We start from the raw sequence: 20,115 nt of genomic DNA on the forward strand, positions 1-20,115 counted from the left end.
CCATCACCGCATGCTAAAGTCCCTTCCGTGGAGACCGAGCTCTATAGACAGGGGCACGAGATGTCCCCTGCTGGCTGCTACGCAGGTGCACTGAGCCACCAGAGAAGCCCTCTCCAGTTGTATTTTTAATTTAAATTTTCATAAAAATAAAACATATATATATATAATTTTAAATATCAGACGCTTTGAGGTTTTACAACCAACAGCAGAGTTCTCCAGCCATGATGGGCCTGACTGCTGCTCCCCAAAAGCAGCCTCCTCCCTGACAGTGACTTCTGCTCTCCATCTCTTTCTCATCCAGTGTTTTCTCTGTTGTGTCAATCTGTTTTCCTATGTCATGTGTACTCCTTCTGTTTTTAAAGATTTTTTTTCTTGATGCGGAACATTTTTAAAGTCTTTTACTGAATTTGTTACAGTAGTGCTTCTGTTTCATGCTTTCGTTTTTTGGCTGTGGAGCATATGTGATCTTAGCTCCCTGGCCAGGGATCGAACCCGTACCCTCTGCGTTGGAAGGTGAAATCTTAACCCCTGGACCGCCAGAGACGTCCCTACACTATTTTTTGATTCTTAAAAAATACACTGAAGAGAATTTAGTTTCCTGACAATACATGCACACTCTCACCTAGAAACACAACACAATTTCCCCACCTCGTACTTCCAATGTAAAGTATAACACTATCTCACATTTGGTGTTTGTCTTCATGATCAGTGGAGCCAAATGGTGTACTATGACTTAATTTCCTTTTCTGTACAAAATTTTGTTTTCCCAGGAATTAAGAATTGCTTCCCTTGTTGTTTTCCATGCCCTTAGCTTTCAATGTTTCTACATCATTAAGCAAAATCACTGAAAAAGGAACTGTAAATACCCCAAGAGATTCAAACTCTCAGGTGTAAACTTTTTCTTGGATACCCTTCTGAAGCCCTCCATCTTCTTACTCTAAAGACTTTTCTTTAGTTCAGCTGCACAGGGGGTCACCATGGACTTTTTACCACTGTTCTCAGAATTCTTTTACCTCCAACCTATGCTTGGATTCCCCCACTTTCCTGCGTGGCTTGTGTATCTGTCACAATAGCCCAGGTTACGCTGCAGTAACAAACAACACTCAAATGTCAATGGCTTACGCAGTACATGTCTGTCATGGGCCACCTCTGTATCATGTCACCATCATTCCAGGACCCAGGCTGACAGAGCAGTTTCTGCCTAAACAACCTGAGTCCTCACAGCAGAAGGAAGAGATGTGGTCAGTCAGGAGCTGGTTTGTACATATCTGCTCACTTCTACCCACATCTCTCTGGCCAAAGTGACTCACACAACCGTACTTGAGGCCTGGGGTGGGGAGAGGATTATACAAAAGCCTCCTGGAGGGGTGAGTCGGGAGGAACCAGATCACACTGTCGGGTCTGATGTTAACAGACCAGAGGTGCCACCTCCTGCAGGGCAACAGCTAGTGGTCGTGAAGAGTGAAGCAGTCACAGCAGGTCCTCCTCTGTCTTGTTCATAAAATCCACCCTCCATCTTCGTGGGTTTGTATCTTCTTTTTACTCCTTCATTGTCATTTCAGTTGCTTCAGGAATGTGTTCAATCTACCACGTTGAGCCAGAAGTCTACCAGCCAATCACTTTAAAAGGGAACTTGTAGGACGCAGTGTAGCCGAAAGAGGAGGACTGTCTGTAACCATCACTTTCACCCTTTTCCACTACTTGAGGCAGCTTTTCTCAGATCCTAAAATGTCAATGAAGCATTCAAATTGTGCTTCTTTATGAAAACAAAACTACCCAATATGGTGAATTCACTTTAAAACTGAGCGGTTTTCTAAAACAGCTTTGATTCTAAGTATCTTGACTTCTGCCTTTTCTGATCTGCTGTAAGCGCCAAGCTTATGTCTGCAATAAAATCAACCAGCTCAAAAGAATTTCATTCTAATTCTGTCACCATAGACAATACTGTATTCAACATGCTGGCTAAGCTCTGAAATCTTCCTGCCATTGCTGTCTGTAACTTATCTTAAATAAGATGATACAGTCTTAGTCTTACAGGAAAATATGGTTCTAAAATACATCTCCCTATACCAGAATCTTATTTAGTTTTGAAATGGCAAACAGTTACTAGAGGGTAATGATATACAAGAAATGGCCAAATTCAGCTTTATGTGACATTATTTTTATTTGATATTCTCTTTTCTAATAACTGAGATATAGTAGATCCTCAACCTAAAAAAAAAGAAACTTGCTTTTTCACCTCTGGAGCGTACACTGCAAAACTAAAAGGTAAACCTGGCTCAGACCCCTTGCTCCTCTGCTGGCACTTCTGCTGCGTGGGCCTGCACGTCTGAGGCTGGGCTTACTCAGTTCAGATGCTCTTTCCATCTCAAAAAAGTTACAGACTCCGTAAATTATGTAATCCCTCTAATCTCAGTTTCCTCATTTACAAAACAGAAATAGGAGGATTTCTAAGGAAAAGTGATGAGAATTAAATAACCCATAGAAAGCGATGACGTCATGCTTGGGAGGCAGTAATGCTCAGTGTAAGTTTGTTGAGAAAATAAAATTTCTGTCCTAATACAGCAACTACCCTATGTACCTTGAAAGCTTACAGAGGTCAAACTTCATGACAGCCAGGCTTGAACATCATGAATGTTTTACTGTAATAAAACCATATAGGTTGTGTTTGGCCAAAATCCAAAGTTACTTATTCATTAACATTTGTTTTTAATTAAATTAAAGTTTGAGATATCTACCTCTTTATTTTGCTCTTCTAAATCCATACAATTCTAGAAAGGGACAGTTACCTCTTCAGGTACTAATTTTTTTAAACTTAGTGTTTAAAAACCTAGAGTCTGAAAAACCCACCAGAACCCTTTCTCAGTGCTGCCTCTTGACGTGTCCCAACCTGGCCTGTGACACACGCTGGCACAAGTAAAACGTTAGGACTAAACAGAGATCCCTGACTCAACAGAACTCGAGAGGTACAGTCGAAAAAACAGTCCTGAGGGAAGCTGGGTTCATCTTCCAAAGGCTGATGAATGAATCTTTATACCACCAGAGAATATACAAACCCGGGGCAGTTATCACACTGAGTATCAGAGTTATTTAAAAACATCTGCAAGGTACTGACCCTCTGAGAGCACCTGGAGCAAAGCCTTCTGGGAAACTCAGATGTCAGAGGCTGAAGAGGCTTTTGTAAATAAACTAAAACCGAATGACTGGCTGCACAGTCAAGATGCACCAGATAATAAAGACAAAAAGCAAAATAAACTCAGGAAGGTAAACAGATTCACTCCCTTTCACTCCCCGCTGTTCAACTGATTTCACTTTTTTCCTATGGAAGCTCATTAGAGACACTTGAACATGCACCGAGAAGGCTGCCTTCGATTTGCGCTCATGCGGGACAGGGGCGAGGGCAGCCCAGCAGGTGCAGGGAAAGCAGCGGGCCTGACGTCAGAACGTGCGGGTCTGGCAGGGCTGCGGCCCCCAGACGCTCGGTTCTCTCAGCTGCAAAGCAGCAGGGAGCAGTCTGCCCCTCAGAGCTGGGACGAGGAAACATGGGAAAATGAAGGAAAACACCTGGAACGGTGCATCCGATAGAAACATGGGTGAACCACAAAGGAAAGCCACAAATGGAATTTTAAATAAAATAAAAAGCAGCAGGTGAAATTAAGTTTAATAAGACTTTTTATTTAACTCAATATACTAAAAAATATATTACCATTTCAATAGGTAAACTGATATAAGACTACTGAGATTTTTTTTTTTTTACATTTTTTTTTTTTGGTACTAAAGTCTGTGAAAATCAGTGTGTTTCTGACACACACAGATCAGCTCGATTCAGACCAGCCGCCCGCAGGACAGCATGGGACAGCGTAGCGTGGAGCCCAGGAGGGGCTGAGCATGTTTACCAGACCCTAGCAGACAAACCCTGTGGGGCTAAGGAGATCAACCATGTCAAACAGAGCTTGTATTTTCCTATCTTTGGTATAGTATATACTACCTAATAGGTAATACTGCAGCAAGAATTGGTCAGTATCATCCATATCGACTAGACTCAGTATTTATCCAAAATAAGAGCAACCAAAAATTATTATAAGCCACTGACAGTCGTTCATTTTATATTTATTTTTGTGGTTAATTTTATTAGGATTTGAATTACAAATCAATCTCACATAGAATCTAATAATCTCAAAAAAAGAAAATATAACCTGACATAACAGTAAGTACACAAAAAATTTGAACTACAAGTTACAATTGATTAAACTACACCTTTGGGCAAAGAAACAGGAATAGAAAACAAAATATTTCTCTATTTTACTAAACTTCTCACTTCACAGGACCTGCCATTAGAAAGTCATGTTTAATAGCATTCCTGTAATTTTTTTCTTATAAAAGGTTAACTGCATGCTCTAAATAGGATGACCACCTATTAGGACAACTCAGTTACAAGTGAATATAATTTTAAGTAAATATAGTATTAAAGTGATGCTATATTTACTTCAGAACAAGTCAATGGGGATAAAGCACAAAATATGACTCGTGTTACATTTGTTACTAAGGTAACACTGAGTAGTACACAGTAGGCAAATTCTTGTACCCTGAGCTCAAAGAATAGGGTGGAAGATGAACAGAAACCATTTCTGAACTGCAAAGTCATCACGGAGCAAGCACAGGCACCCGTGATCCTGCAGCTCCTAGTCTGCTCCCATTTCCTGTGTGGAGAAGCTCCTGAATCGTGTCACTCTCACCCACTGTTGTGGGCCGCCCCACAGTGCAGCACAAGCAGTCAGATGAGACGCAAGAGGGAAATGGACATAGATGGTGGGTGGGCGGCTGCTACCTCATTTCAAGCCTGACAGGGACTGCTTAGTTAACAGGACTGCAGCTTTACCAAGTGTTAGGAAGTTCTTAACAATAAAACCTCATTGGACTTTAATGTCCATTTACTATGCACTCAAAAGACAGTGCTTCTGGAAGACAGGCCCCCTCCCTCGAGCATCCCATTGGATGCTCAGCCGCAGGGACCCACAAGCTCAATCGCTAGTCGAGGTCCTCTGTGGTCTCTCGGCCCAGGACTCACCTCCCCGGCCCCGCTCGGGCTCACACACAAAGCGGCCCAGCTGCGGAGGACGAGCTTTAAACACTCACACCTTCAGTCACACTGTCTCCATCTAACTCTCCCGAGGAAGACACCATCCCCTGCCGAGCCTTGCACCTCCCAGGCCACCCGTGCTGACCCCAGTCACGGACACCAAACACCACGACCATCACCACGGTCCCTCACACGTGCAGACTCACATCTGGCGTTTCTGTAGAGAAGGAAGGGGTCCTGTAGCAGGAAGTCCAGGTCTTTGGTGATGGGCTCCGTCCTGTTCTCCATGCTCAGCCTGTTCATGATGGTGAAGCCGTGCTTCGGAGATGCGGACCTAGAGGTTGCCGGGGCAGGGGACATGGAGAGGGGGCGTTCAGAGCCAAGCGTTTCCAGGACAGGGGCGGCCGTCGCACCTTCAGCCTTCCTGCCCCTTCACCGTGAGCCGCACCAACGTGCGCACGAGTACAGTGAAGTCCAGCCCTATGTCTGGGGGGTGGGGGTGCACAGACACACAGCTCGTTTCCCCACCTAGGCTGCAAGCTCATTTAAGGCAGACATGGTAACCACTTTAAAAAAAATTACTGACACATACTTTTAAAGAAGCTTGACTGTATCACAGTTACAGGAAATGTTGGTGTTGGTCTGAAATTGAAAGTTGCATCATTTCTTACAGAAACAATGTAACTCTGGTCAATGAACTAGTGAGGATATACAGTACAATTAAAAGTTTATACAATTTAAAGCAAAGAGCAGATATCTACTTTTCTTCAAGATAAAGCCAACAGTCTCACAGATAAGCTACTATAACATTTTTTGTCCATAAAACTGTACATTTAGTGACTTTTTATTTTTAATTTTGTTCAATAAACCTGTAGTGCCTACTGTCTGTCAGGCAGGGAGAACCCTGATCACACCGAAGCTAACAACCACAAGTGCATCTGTCTACCCTTGGAGGATAGCCAGACACCAACCCAACTGTGCAACTTCCGTAACAAAACAAGGCACACGTGCAGGCCTGCAGATTCACTCGGGGCCGGGGGACACACCCACAGGGATGCTGTGCGCAACCCGGAGAAACGGGGTCTGCATCTCAAGTTTTATTTCACCTCCAATCACCTGATTTACTAACCACAGTTTTCTTTTGAGATTTATTTTAAAACTGATGGAAGGCCATCCTTGCCTAATTTATTTTACTGAGTGGTAGAGCGGTGCTGGGCATATGAGCAATACCAGATGTAATCACGACCATCATTTCAAGTTAAATTCTGGGGCAGTGTGAAGAGTGACTCCCAAAGCTCTCAACAGAGGGTGCTCTGAAAACCACCATTGGGCGTAACTCTATTACAGACAGACATGGGGGGAAGCAAAGACATCATTTTTAAAATGGGATTAGGTGTTTTTACAGAATCAGAATTTGATCCTTCCAGTATTTTGGCAGTTCTGCAAAGCCTCTGCGGCTGTCCAGGCACTGCCTGTCACCTGATCCCGGGGATGGTCTAGCCACACCGTGGTTTATCTTCAAAGATGAATGGGCGTATAAACACAGATGAGAGAGAGAGAGAGAGAGAGAGAGAGAGAGAGAGTGTGTGTGTGTGTGTGTGTGTGTGTGTGTGTGTGTGTATGAGAAGAGTCTGCACCAGGCCTCTGTCCTATCTCTGAAACCAGCTGATGGTGACAGGACTCAGCTATGGCATTTTATGTGAATGTTTATGCGAACAAGAAGTTTAGCTGTCAAGACAGTACTCACACTACATATCTCTGTGTGTATGTGTTAACTATACAGATATTAACAATATGTGATAAAAATTACCCTAAAACATGAATTTATTAAATCTTTCCTAATACTTATTTTGTTAGCTATACAATGGAGGACTCAGAGACATCTTTAATCTTGGATCATGCTTCTTTAAAGAGTCAGAGGCGGGGGTGGCCAATAACACTCTCTTCCAGACACTGCTTAAATGATCTAACATTCTCAACAGTGCACTCCTAGCTCCTCATCAGTTCACTATATTCAAGCACTTTGTACCACTCACTTGAGCTGAAGAATAAATATTTAATTCTGTTTTAAAAAGAACACAAAGATTTAAGTTCAGCTATACTGGAGTTCACATTATATTCTGTAATTAGTATTCACCACACTAGACAGATGACATTATTCAGTATTCCCTTCCATATGTCAACTAGTTACTTCAAACTCAGACTCAGTGCCTGCACGTCTCTGAACTGTAATAAAACTCCACTTGAGGAAGGGGGACACACAGAGCTAAAGACAGGACTCAAAGGCTGTCAGCTTCTTTATAAAAGTGAAGGACTCTTACCTTGTGTAAACAAATAAGGTTCCCTCCACATCAGTCTTTTCCTAAGAAATAAAACAAACAGCAACTTAAGCATATTCTCCTCACTAATAGGAAATAGTCACAGAGGTCAGAGAACACAGTATCTTAGAGAATAGGGATTCGATTCTGTTTCAAGTGGGGGGTAATTCTTAGGGAAAGGCGAAAAGCAGACTTTGTCAGCGGTGACTTTGTTGCTTAAGCAGCAGGAAGTGCCCTCCTATTGCCATTTACAAACAAACCATTGCCGCCTCTCTTTACCAAGCACAGGGGCCGCACACACCTCTGGTTGGACAAAGGAAACAAACATGCCGCAGCCTCCTAAGAAAGAAGGGTGGTAGTACACGCGCCGCCAGCCCTCTGTCCCTGGGCTGGGGGCACGGCCAGCCGCAGACACCACTGGTGTCACACGACCCTCTCTGCCTCCGCTTTCTGGTTTCCTTTTCTCTTGTCATGTCCTGTCACCCAGGAGAATGGAGGACCTGCCTGTAACTCTACTTCATCTACTACATAGAAGACAGCGACGCAGCCGCGGTTCTTAGACAAATTAATCACCTATTTGGTGCAGAAAACTGAAATAAAGTAAGACGGAAACATCACCCAGCTAGGATGCAAGAAATAAGCCTCAAAGGAAGTGGGAAACTTGTAAAGTGAAAATGAGAAGTGATCATTTCAGTTCCCTGGGAAGGGCTCTTTTCCATCTCTCCAGGCCCTGATGAAAATGCTCTGCTTACTAAAAAAAAAAAAAAACTTAGGTATGCATTTGTCTGATTAACTAGTAATTAGACTATGTAACTCAGAATTTTAAATATACTTTTGCTATTTACATGGCTTAATCCCAGCATTCTATTAAACCTCTCAATATTTTGTTATTTTTTAATGTCCATTAGCAGTGCCATTCAAAATTTAAGTACTCTTGTCTTTTTGGTGAAAAATACTTTCTTTAGGAAACAAAACTATAATATTAAAATGATAATTCTCAAGAGGCACACAAGAAATTGGAAGCACGAGCTTCTCCATGCTCAAGTAATTTCATCATCCTTAAATGGATTAAGTAAAGTGACTACTTGCTATGAAGACAGAACACTTTTCTGTCTTTCAGTATTTGACTCTGGACTATTTCATCCCATATCCTAGGCAAGATTTCATACAGATCAGTACTCAGTTCAGTTCAGTTCAGTTGCTCAGTCGTGTCCGACTCTTTGCGACCCCATGAATTGCAGCACGCCAGGCCTCCCTGTCCATCACCAACTCCCGGAGTTCACCCAAACTCATGTCCATCGAGTCAGTGATGCCACCCAGCCATCTCATCCTCTGTCGTCCCCTTCTCCTGCCCCCAATCCCTCCCAGCATCAGGGTCTTTTCCAATGAGTCAACTCTTCGCATGAGGTGGCCAAAGTACTGGAGTTTCAGCTTTAGCATCAGTCCTTCCAATGAATACCCAGGACTGATCTGCTTTAGGATGGACTGGTTGGATTGGAGAGGTCTGACAGAATGTGGTCCACTGGAGAAGGGAATGGCAAACCACTTCAATATTCTTGCCTTGAGAACAGATCAGTGTAGAGAAAGCTAATAGCCTTTGACTTATTTGTTTTTTCCTTAACGAAGCAGTAACAGAAATTACCTTTTCCTTAAGGGAAAAAAAAGGGCTTTAATGTCCAATTTTAGTTTTGGAAATTCAAGGCATGCTTCTCCTGAAATTATTCTCTGACTCAAAACATGCAATTCTGAATTGATTTATGTTCTTTGTCTCAGTTTCTCCACTGAAAAGGGATGACCAGCTTACACCACCTAGACTTTTTTATTAAAAACATATTTTTTATCAAAGGCTCTAGGACACTTAGATGAAAAGGCCTTTGGGTGTCAATTTCTGGTTTATTATGGCTGAAACAGCTCATATTCATGCATTTTCTTGTTCCCTCCACAGTTATCCAGGGTAAGCAGACTTTTTTTTTCTTTCTATGCAAAGCCAGGTTTGGGGGTTTGAGAGACAGTAAAAGCAAAATTTTATTAGATTCTCCTTACGTCCTGCAAGTAAAAAAGACTTTTATGTTAAAGTATTAAAAGTTTACAGTTCTGAGGGATTTTAGCTTAAATTTTAAAAGTACAATCTAATGATTTGATACTATATTATAAAATCTAAGAAGTGCTAAAAAAATTCAGCCGTTCAAAATTTAAAACAATAAAGTAGAATGTAAAACAATGCTAGTCCGCAAACTACTGGGGTTTGGCAGACTAGTGGACACTTTCCAAACAACATAATCTACATCTGATTATTCTGTTAAAATAATGAAAAGTCAATCTCCATTTACCCTCTAAACCTGCTTTTCTCAATCACATACGCAGCATCTGAGTCACCTAAGACGCCTTCAACGAATAACAAATGCCTGGGCCTCACACCCAGAGACTCTGATTGGCAGGCTGTACTTCCTTTTGGGCAGCACTGGGTCTTCGCTGTGGCTCTTGGGCACTTCTTTAGTTGTGGAGCACAGGCTTGAGGGTGAGGGGGCTTGAGGGGGGGCGGGCTCAGCAGCTGTGATGCAAGGGCTCTCTAGTTGCCCCCTCTCTAGTGCCAGGCTCTTCTGTCCATGGGATTCTCTGGGCAAGAACACTGGAGTAGGTTGCCATTTCTTTCTCCAGGGGATCTTCCTGACCCAGAGATCAAACCCGGGTCTCCTCATTGGCAGACGGGTTCTCTACCACCATGCCACCAGGGAAGCCCTAACTTTCCTTACAGCAGCTCATTTTCTGTCCCTTCTTCCTTCCATATTCCTCCTGCTGAATGCCTGAAGTCATCCTTCATCCATATTTAGTGTCATAAGAACCCTCCTCCTTTATGTCCACCTCCAAGTACTGTCTCCTCTATCTTAAGAATGTCCCACACACTTCCATCAGGTTTCTGTCCAAAAGCTCCCACTGTGGAGACACGGTGACAGTTCTTTTGCCCCCAGCAACTGCCCTGCAGCTAAACCAGGTCTCTGTCTTTTTTTCCTGCTACCACAACCTTGAAAATGAGTACTCTGAAAGAATGACCTTTTGTGGGATGAATTATGCACTGTCTGAAGGCAACAAGTCCAGGAAGCAGGAAAACATAACTCCTGTAAATAATGCATTGTGACACCTGGGCTTTCCGATGAGGCTGTAGAAAGGCCTCCCCAGGTAACCACTACAGTTACTCACTCGGTAACTATGGTAACACGTGCCTGACTCACTGACCCTGTCCAGAGCCTGTAGGAAACCACCTTTACTCAAGGGGGACCCCTTTCTGTACACGTTAACTTCTCTGAATCCCCAGACTCTAGCCCTGGTGTCAAGTCACTCCAGGGAACCACACTTCCGACCCTCATCTCTACTTTGGTATTTCCTCGGCATTAAGACACTATGCTTCTGGCACTTTTCTACACTGCACCAAACAGCAAAATGTAGAATATCCACATTTGAAAAGATGGCGTTGAAACTGTCCATTACGTCGGTCAAAGTCCTTTACACAAACACAGGCGACACACTCCCCCGAAAACAGGGGACACACAGCCCGCTTCCTCCCCCGGGACCACGCGGGACAGGTGTCCCCGCGTCTCTCCATCCCTGCCCCTTTCGGTGAGTTTCCTCGGTTACGAACTTAGAGCAAAGCTGTTCTCTTCTCTCTCATGTCAGGACCCACTTCTTAGTGTTTTCGCTTTTGTGAGTGGCTTTCGGGGGGACTGTAATGACCGGCTGGAGAGAGGTGGCGAGGCGACAGGAACGCGCGGGGCTGTGTCCCGTCCGGGCTCTCCTCGCGGCCGGCTGGGACGTGCCGGGGGAGATGTCCGACCCGCTCGGCCGGGCTCAGTCCGGTCCGCGCTCCGTGAGTCTGGTCCACGCCACGGGAGGGGCCCGGGGACGGGCGGTCGGGATCCCCGGACCGAGGGACCGCGGGAGGGTCGTCCCCGCTCGCCCCGCCCCCACCCTCTCCCCGACCCCGTCCGCCCGCACGTACCCACTCGTTGGCCCGGTGACCGAAGGTGTACAGGGCGACCTGGCTGGCCACGTCCACGATGCGGCTGATGTAGGGGTCGTGGCGCCGCAGGGCCGCCAGGCTAATGTCGCGGCCCTTCCCCGCCGGGCCACCCGCCACCGCCATCTTCCCGTCCGCCCGCGGGGCGCCGCAGCCCTGTCGGCGGAGCGCGGAGCTCTCAGGCGTCACTGGTCGATGGCCACCCGGCGCGGGCCCGCGATCGTTGCCACGGCAACCGCCAGGCTGCCCCCGCGCGATGCTGTGCGCATCCCGGGTACCCGAGCGTAGCTGAACGCCTGGCACTTCTGCTCCTGGCGCTCCGCGGTCAGACCTGTAGTGATATACACGCCTCGAGCGTGCGTAACTGAACAGGGAGGGAATACTGCGATTTCTCGTGTACGGACGCCGGGTAGTTCGCAAAGTGTGGTCCTCGACGCCGTGGGTGGGGGAGTAGGGGGGCGCTCTGAGACCCTTTCGGGGGGTCTGCGGACCAGAACCATTTTCACGACAATCCTAAGACTCACGTGACTCGTGCCCAGTGCTCGCTTTGCACGAATGCTGCAAAGACAATGGTGGGAGAAAGTGGTGGGAGAAAGTGCAGGTGTCTTAGCAGGAATCCTGGCAGGCACCGCGCTTTACAGGCCAGTATCGCTAGACAGTATACGCAGTAAGGCAGAAAAATTATTACTTTTATTGCATTTCAACTCTTTGGTACATTTTTAAAATTCTGTGTGGAAAAAAATAGGAAGAATGCGTAAAGCACGTGCGCCAAGCTGCCATATTTACTTCCAGGAAAACACTTGAATGCTTGAGTTGCAAGCTGAGCTAGTTTTTTTATTTTTATTTTCACCAAGCACTATTTTTACTTGAAAGGAAGATGGACAAAGTATGGTTATTCAGGAAGGCATTTGACAGACACTTTTAGAAAATAAATAACGTGCACCTGTCACTTCCAGGAAAACAAGGGGGTAATTATTGTCGCCAGTGATAATTTTTGAGCTTTCAAGCAAGATTGAGAAGTTTACAAAATGTGTACCCACTGCCATGAGCCTGACAGCTTCTCAATACACTAAGTCTTTTCTGATAAGATGTCTGAGTGCTTGGAAAGCCTGTGATGAGGGATTTGCTTTTAAAAACTTGAGAGAAAGGTGAACTGTTAATCACTGTGGTACATGTATAACTGGATGTACATTTTTGTTAAAATGTTTCAATAAAGCTTTAACATTTCTTTTATAAAGAAATTTATCTTTGAGTCTTGAGGGTCTTTAGGCAAGGTCTACCTTCTGATAATTTCAGGTATATAGTCGTCTCTCTAGTTCTTGGTCCAGTGCTTTGTGCTGAATACAGATTTCTAAATGCTGATTCTGTGTTACTCAGCCATAAGTTGGTAGAATGTACTCATTAAGTATCAGCTTTCTATAAGAGCCCATGATTTACAGAACACTGAGATCTAAGTTGGCATGAAAGAGAATACGCAAGTCCTGAACTTCCAGAGTTTACATCCTAAGGAAGATTAAAAACTTGAAAGGTTCATTTAATTTTCCATATCTAAAGAAAACAATAAAGAAAAAGTGAAAGACCTTGAAGATTAGAGATCACACTCAGAGAAAGGAGATATATCATGCTGCAGTGACTTCAGCATTGCTGTGTTGCTTATCTCCTAGTCTGAGAGCTTTGTTCTCTATCCGCACCACCCCCCTCCCGCCCACCAAAGCTTAAATATCTAAGCTTCTAGGAAGAACACAGACTTTTGTCTAATTTCGACTTGAATAATCCGTGTTTGTAAATTTGGGTCACCATCAGTTATCCAAGTATACTAAGTTAGAGGCTCCAGGTTAGTAAAAGGCCATTTAAAATGGGCAAATTCTTTTAAAATTCATGTAACTTCAACTCCCACTGCCTTCCATAGCGTGGTCATACTTACCCTGTGTTTTCAGAAACCTCATCATGGTGCGTCTGTGTGCGCTAAGTTGTTTCAGTCGTGTCTGACTCTTTGTGACCCCGTGGATTGTAGCCTGCCAGGCTCCTCTGTCCATGGGATTCTACAGGCAAGAATACTGGAATGGGTTGCCATGCCCTCCTCCAGAGGATCTTCCCGAACCAGGGATGGAACCCATGTCTTCTGCAGCTCCTACATTGGCAGGCGGTCTTTACTGCTGAGCCACCGGGGAAGCCCCTCATCATGGCACCTTGGACAAATATTTGAGTCTTTGATTATTTTATAATTGTTGTTATGAGATAAGATCTGTGTTAACATTTGGTGTTACAAAGTTGTAAACCATAACTTAAAACAAGTTACAGTATTTTTAAAAAATAATGTCTGGGTTTAGGTTGTTTATACCGTTGCAGTGACTAAGATAAAATTCACCACTTAAGGTAATTGTAAGAACACAGTATGCTTAAATTATTTAGAAATAGATATGAAACTGGAAAATGTTTGGTTTTGTAGCCACGTATGGATGTTTGTATACAAATGTAAACTGATGTTTTACAGCTTGCTAGTCTAGAAACATAAACACACAGTCTGCTCCATCAGTGCTCCTTACTGTGTTTCGTTTGCATTTGTGTGTATTCGTGATCAGTCATGTCTGACCTCTGCGACCCCATGGGATCCTCCCCACCCAGGGATCAAACCTGTGTCTCCTATGTCTCCTGCATTGACAGGCAGATTCTTTACCACTGCTCCACCTGGGAAGCCCTAAGTGTATAAAGAACCTCTACGTTTTGCCTTTGTCAGGTTGTAGAATGTATTGGTGGAGAAGGCGATGGCACCCCACTCCAGTGCTCTTGCCTGGAAAATCCCATGGGCGGAGGAGCCTGGTAGGCTGCAATGCATGGGGTCGCGAAGAGTCGGACATGACTGAGAGCATTGGAGAAGGAAATGGCAACCCACTCCAGTGTTCTTGCCTGGAGAATCCCAGGGACAGGGGAGCCTGGTGGGCTGCCGTCTATGGGGTTGCACAGAGTTGGACACGACTGAAGCGACTTAGAAGCAGCAGCAGAATGTATTGGAGGGGAAAGAGGAGCTTCCCTAAGAGTTTGTGACCCTAAAATGACTTAAATACCCTGGTGCTGCCCGTATGGATTCCCAGCTCTTCATGCTGGAAATTTTATACCAAAGGGTGACACGAGTCAGCAGTGAATGCCCTCTTTCTGCCAGTGGAAGGAGACGGTCTGAAGCTGTGAGTGTTATCAGTTGTTCTCAGTTTCATGGTTCGTTTCTTTTTGAAGTGGCAGACCACAGCAGGAAAGGCACCCCCTTGGAAACAGAAACTAGTTTTACTTATTTTTAACCTCACCTGGTACTTCAGTTTAGTCGTGTCTGACTCTTTGCAACCCCGTTGATTGCAGCACGCCAGGCCTCCCTGTCCATCACCAACTCCCAGAGTTTACTCAAACTCATGTCCATTCAGTCTGTGATGCCATCCAACCATTTCATCCTCTGTCGTCCCCTTCTCCTCCCACCTTCAATCTTTCCCAGCACTGGGGACTTTTCCAATGAGTCAGTTCTCTGCATCAGGTGGCCAAAGTATTGGAGTTTCAGCTTCAACATCAGTCCTTCCAATGAATATTCAGGACTGATTTCCTTTAGGAGGGACTGGTTGGATCTCCTTGCAGTCCAAGGGACTCTCAAGAATCTTCTTCAACACATTTCAAAAGCATCAGTTCTTCGGTGCTCAATGTTCTTTATAGTCCAAATCTCACATCCATAGATGACTACTGGAAAAACCATAGCTTTGACTAGATGGACCTTTGTTGGCAAAGTAATGTCTCTGCTTTTGAATATGCTATCTAGGTTGGTCATAGCTTTTCTTCCAAGGAGCAAGAATCTTTTAATTTCATGGCTGCAGTCACCTCTGCAGTGATTTTGGAGCCCAAAAAAATAAAGTCTGTCACTGTTTCCACTGTCTCCCCATCTATTTGCCATGAAGTGATGGGACCAGATGCCATGATCTTCGTTTTCTGAATGTTGAGTTTTAAGCCAACTTTTTCACTCTCCTCTTTCACTTTCATCAAGAGGCTCTTTAAGTTCTTCTTCGCTTTCTGCCACAGGGGTGGTGTCATCTGCATATCTGAGGTTATTGATATTTCTCCCGGCAATTTTGATTCCAGCTTGTGCTTCCTCCAGCCCAGCATTTTTCATGATGTACTCTGCATGTAAGTTAAATAAGCAGGGTGACAACATACAGCCTTGATGTACTCCTTTCCCAATTTGGAACCAGTCTGTTGTTCCATGTCCAGTTCTAACTGTTGCTTCTTGACCTATACAGATTTCTCAGGAGACAGGTCAGGTGGTCTGGTATTCCCATCTCTTTAAGAGTTTTCCACAGTTTGTTGTGATCCACACAGATAAAGGCTTTGGCATAGTCAGTAAAGCAGAAGTAGATGTTTTTCTGGAACTCTTTTGCTTTTTTGATGACGCAACAGATGTTGGCAATTTGATCTCTAGTTTCTCTGCCTTTTCTAAATCCAGCTTGAACATCTGGAAGTTCACAGTTCATGTACTTGAGGTACTGGAAATTGGGGATCATCATATCACAACTTCACAGGGTAGATGAGAAGAAAATGTCCCCGGAAAAGATTTGCAATGTGTAAAATGTTCTGCAAATGAAAACGCTATTACTGTTATAATTATCCTCACCCATTATTTCTAGTAGAAGCCTGGTGGGGGGGGTGGTGTGTGGCGGATTCTTCTTGTCTAATTACCCAGCCAGGGCTCAGATCATCTCAACAAAGTTCAGCATAAGTGACAAGGGATACATTAAATCCCAAGGCAGTTCATCCCAATATTTTTATGTGATAGAGGATGTGAACTGAGACATATTTATTAGGAAGTTTACAATTAGAGGAAGAAATGATGTAGGAGATATATCTCGGTATCCCACAAGATTGCAAAGGGGTTAAGGTTTTTTTTTTTGGATGCGCTGGGTCTTTGTAGCTGCATGTGGGTTTTCTCTAGTTGTGGCCAACAAGGGCTACTACAGCTGAGGTGCACAGGCTTCTCTTGTTGCAGAACATAAGCCCTAGGACATGCAAGCTTCAGGAATTGTGGCAGGCAGGCTCAGTTGTTGTGGCGCACGGACTTAGTTGCTTGGCAGCACGCGGGATCTTCATGAACCAGGGATTGAACCCATGTCTCCTGCATTGGCAGGCAGATTCTTAAACACTGGACCACCAGGGAAGTCCCAGGGGTTAAGGCTGAAAACAGTTTTCAGAGGGTCTTGAAACAGAGTGAGAAGGGGCAGAAGTGAGGAGGGAAGAGGCCTGATGGGGAGGAGAGAGTGACCTGGAGAATGAGTCAGAACGTTTCCAGTCTGGGCCCCAGAGGCTGCTTGGACTGAGGCTCTGCTTGCCTGACCGACTCAGAGAGGGCCTGGGGCAACCGGGGTTCTTTGGAGTGAGGACCATTCTTGCGTGTTCTCTTCTGGTCCCTTTTTGCCTCTCTTTGCCACTCTCAAAAAATCTAGTCCTTCCACACTTATCGTCAGGGGTCAGGTGATGGCTTCATGGGCCTGGGGGGCATCTATGATAGCATCTTTTCAGTTGCTGTCCAGAGCCCAGAGCAGGCTGCGAAAGGGAAGGGCCTTGAGTCTTCATGAGGAGATAACAGGCTTAACACCCTAAGACCTGACTGGTGACTGACATGCATGGGCCCAGTCCCTGGTTACTCAGGGCAGTGGGATGTGGAAGGGACAGACTGAGGCAGTGGACCCTCTCCCTGCTTCATGACTGCCCCAAGGAGGGGATGGCGGAAGCCATGCAGAGACCAGCTGCTGGGTCTGTGGAAACACAGGCAGCTCTCTGTCCTGTAAGTGAGGAAGCCGCTGTTCAGTGGGGCTGACTTCACGTGAAGGAGTTTCTCCCAGGGCAGAGCGGCTTGTGTGGGCTGTTAGTGGACTGTCCACTGGACTCTGAGCTGCCTGTCACATGAAGTGGGCATGTGTGGTCCTGGCCGGTTCATCGCAGTGGCACTGAGTCATCTAGGGATGGCATGATGGCCTTCTGGTTTGAGCGGAGTCCACAGTTCTGGGCGAGTCTCCTCACTCTTGTGGAGGAAAGGGTCTGGGCGGTGCTTACAGACTCTGTGTGGTTGAACCGTCCAGGTCAGGTACAGCAATCTTTGCCAACACGGAGAGTAACCCAGAAGCAATAATAAACAATCTATTTAATATGTATTGCAATTAATTCAAGGGAGCAGCCCATTATGGACTCTGAAATGTTATGTCCTATCAAGGGTGAGGGTGGAATACTTTAGCCAAAAAAAAAAAAGGAAGGTTTTTTCTTCTTTCCTTGGTTGTGTTTCTTGTTCTCAGAGGTGTTGGGCGGGCGTTGGGAGGAAGGAACGCTTATCCTCACCATCTTTCCAATGGTCTCCTGCCAGGGTGATCAGTGCTCGCTGTGGACTTTTAGTTCAGGTGAAAGGCAGGTTTCTAACTCTCTGAGATGCCTTCCACAGAGGTGTGTAGGAAGTGGTCAAGAAGAAGTGTCAGGGATGGGTGGAATGCATTTAAAGAACTTTCTAATTACTTGTTATTGTTACAACTGACCACAGCAGCTTATCACTTTGTGGTTGATTTTTCTCTTTCTGAACTAACGTATGAATCCCCAGAGGAAAATGAACTGTGCAATGTTGGGCTTAACTACACCAAAATTCAAGGTGAGAGGCTTTAGAAAGACACACGGCTTGGTGGGGAGCAGGGACCCTGGAAGGGACTGGAGGCCCAAGGTGGGGACAGAACCTGCCGCTGTGGGGCTGTGTCCACAGTCCGGGCCCACAGGCTGAGTCTGGTCCCTGTTTCACTGGGACATGGCCACGCACAACTGCATTGTCTGGGGCACTTTCAGCCCGCAACGGTGGATGTGATGAAATCAGACAAACTTCGGTGCCTGAAACGGTGGCTCTCTGGTCTTTGGCAAAGTCTGCTGACCCCCTGGTCTATGTTATTTAACAAATCAGTGAGCAGCTTGCATCAAGGACCCTCTACATGTCAGTAGGCACCCTTGGTGTCTGTTGTAAACACACGATGGACTGGAAGGGGGACAGGATGAAGCCTTGTTACTCAGTTCAAGGAATAATACTCTGGTCAAGTGGACAACGATTAACATATGTGGAAAGACTGGGGCAGTAAAAGACAATATATAATCAAGGGTTAAGTTGTGACACATAGGTAAGCACTAGGGTTTGCAGAAAAGAAGGGAGGGTTGGCAAGAGCCCCAGTGGCTGGAGAAGGTGATACTAATGGAATGAAGTTCTAGGACAAACGCAAGGTGGACGCCCCTTGGGATCCTCCAGGATTGGACTCTATTCCCACTCTTGTCATCTAAATCACTGAGACTTTTGGCCTCGTGTTTATGGGATGCTTTAATGACCAGAAATATATCTGAGCCCCTTGAGCTGACTGATTTTTCTAGGATTTGGGATTCCTTCAATCTCCCTCATGGCTTCCTAGGTGGCTCAGTGGTAAAGAATCCGCCTGCTAATTCAGCAGAGTCAGGTTCTATCCTGGGGTCAGGAAGATGCCCTGGAGAAGGGCATGGCAACCGACTCCAGTATTCTTGCCTGGAGAATCTCATGGACAGAGGAGCCTGGCGGGCTACAGTCCATGGGGTCACAAAGAGTCAGACACGACTGAGCAGGCACACAGACTGCCTAAACTTCAGAGGATTTAATCTCATTACCGTGGCATGATGTCGTTCTTTTTTGGAGACAATACACTGCTGTGAGCTTGGGGTCAGAGCCTGGGGTCTGGTCCCCTCTACACTGTGGAGCCTTGAAGACTCTCGAGCATTCTGGACCTCAGCTTCTGCATCTGCAGAGTAGGGACAATGGTAATGTCTGCCTCTTCACGTGGTCGTGAGACAGCAAAGGCATGTGAGGTTCAGACTATATGAGGCATGGCTCCGTGGATGGTCCGCCACTGGCCCCTGCTCTGAGTGACAGCAGGGTTTATGTCTGTCCTGGACAAGAGAGCCGTCCTCGCTTCCAGAACAAAAACGGCTGCTGCACTGTTTATTAAGGCACTTTGAGCAGAGAACAAAGCACATTACTGCAAAGTGCAAATAACCTCTCCTCACTGTTTAGGTTACTGATGGGCGTGAGTCTTAATTTTCCACATGATGGCCATTGCCAGGCCCCCAACTCACTTCTGTGGTGTCCTGGAGATCCTGGGACAGGACTTGGGTCTACACCTGCAGGAATCATGGCTGGTGTTCTCGGGGTGCCCGCTCCCTCCAGAAGCCAGGCGGATTGGCAGTGTGATGGTCTCGTGGATGGTGGTGGGCGCTTTCCTGCATTTTCACCCATGTCTTCCGTTGTGGATGGAATTACGTTGAAAGCAGACGGGTTCTCCTGATGTGTGATAAGGAGATGCTAGCACTTACTTTTGTGACTGTTGTGAGCCTTGCTGAATGAGCCCTCTGAGACACTCTGTTTGCTGTCATCACAGAACACGAGGCTTTAAACCAGGGTCTGAGTGTCCAGGGCCGGCTCTGCTTCCTCTGTGGACAAAGCCTGACAGCAGCCTTGCCTGTCTCCCTGGAGGTTACTCGAAGATGAAAGACAGAGTGATCACTGCGTTTCCTGTTGGTGACAAACGGCCTCTGCCATGCTCAACCTTCACTGCTGATTGTGGACACTCGGGGAGCCTGCTTAAGGTGGGATGAGGCAGTGGGGGCTGCCTCTGAGGCCTTTCGAACTAATACAC

At 45.7% G+C, this 20,115-nt stretch overlaps 2 protein-coding genes across 16 annotated transcripts in view; one reads left to right on the forward strand and one right to left on the reverse strand.

The window, feature by feature from the left end:
• Positions 1 to 11,552, reverse strand: part of DCP1B (decapping mRNA 1B) — a 42,484-nt gene extending 30,932 nt beyond the window's left edge. For both annotated transcript variants that reach the window (NM_001034467.2, XM_010805648.4), the window contains 3 exon segments: positions 5,287 to 5,414; positions 7,402 to 7,442; positions 11,393 to 11,552. In NM_001034467.2, coding sequence (NP_001029639.1) covers positions 5,287 to 5,414; positions 7,402 to 7,442; positions 11,393 to 11,536 — 313 coding nt within the window. In that variant the 5' untranslated portion in view covers positions 11,537 to 11,552.
• CACNA1C (calcium voltage-gated channel subunit alpha1 C) overlaps positions 1 to 20,115 on the forward strand; it is a 459,127-nt gene that overhangs the window by 11,566 nt on the left and 427,446 nt on the right. The window lies entirely within an intron of this gene.

The sequence above is a fragment of the Bos taurus genome, chromosome 5 (assembly GCF_002263795.3).
Source record: "Bos taurus isolate L1 Dominette 01449 registration number 42190680 breed Hereford chromosome 5, ARS-UCD2.0, whole genome shotgun sequence".
NCBI lineage: Eukaryota > Metazoa > Chordata > Mammalia > Artiodactyla > Bovidae > Bos > Bos taurus.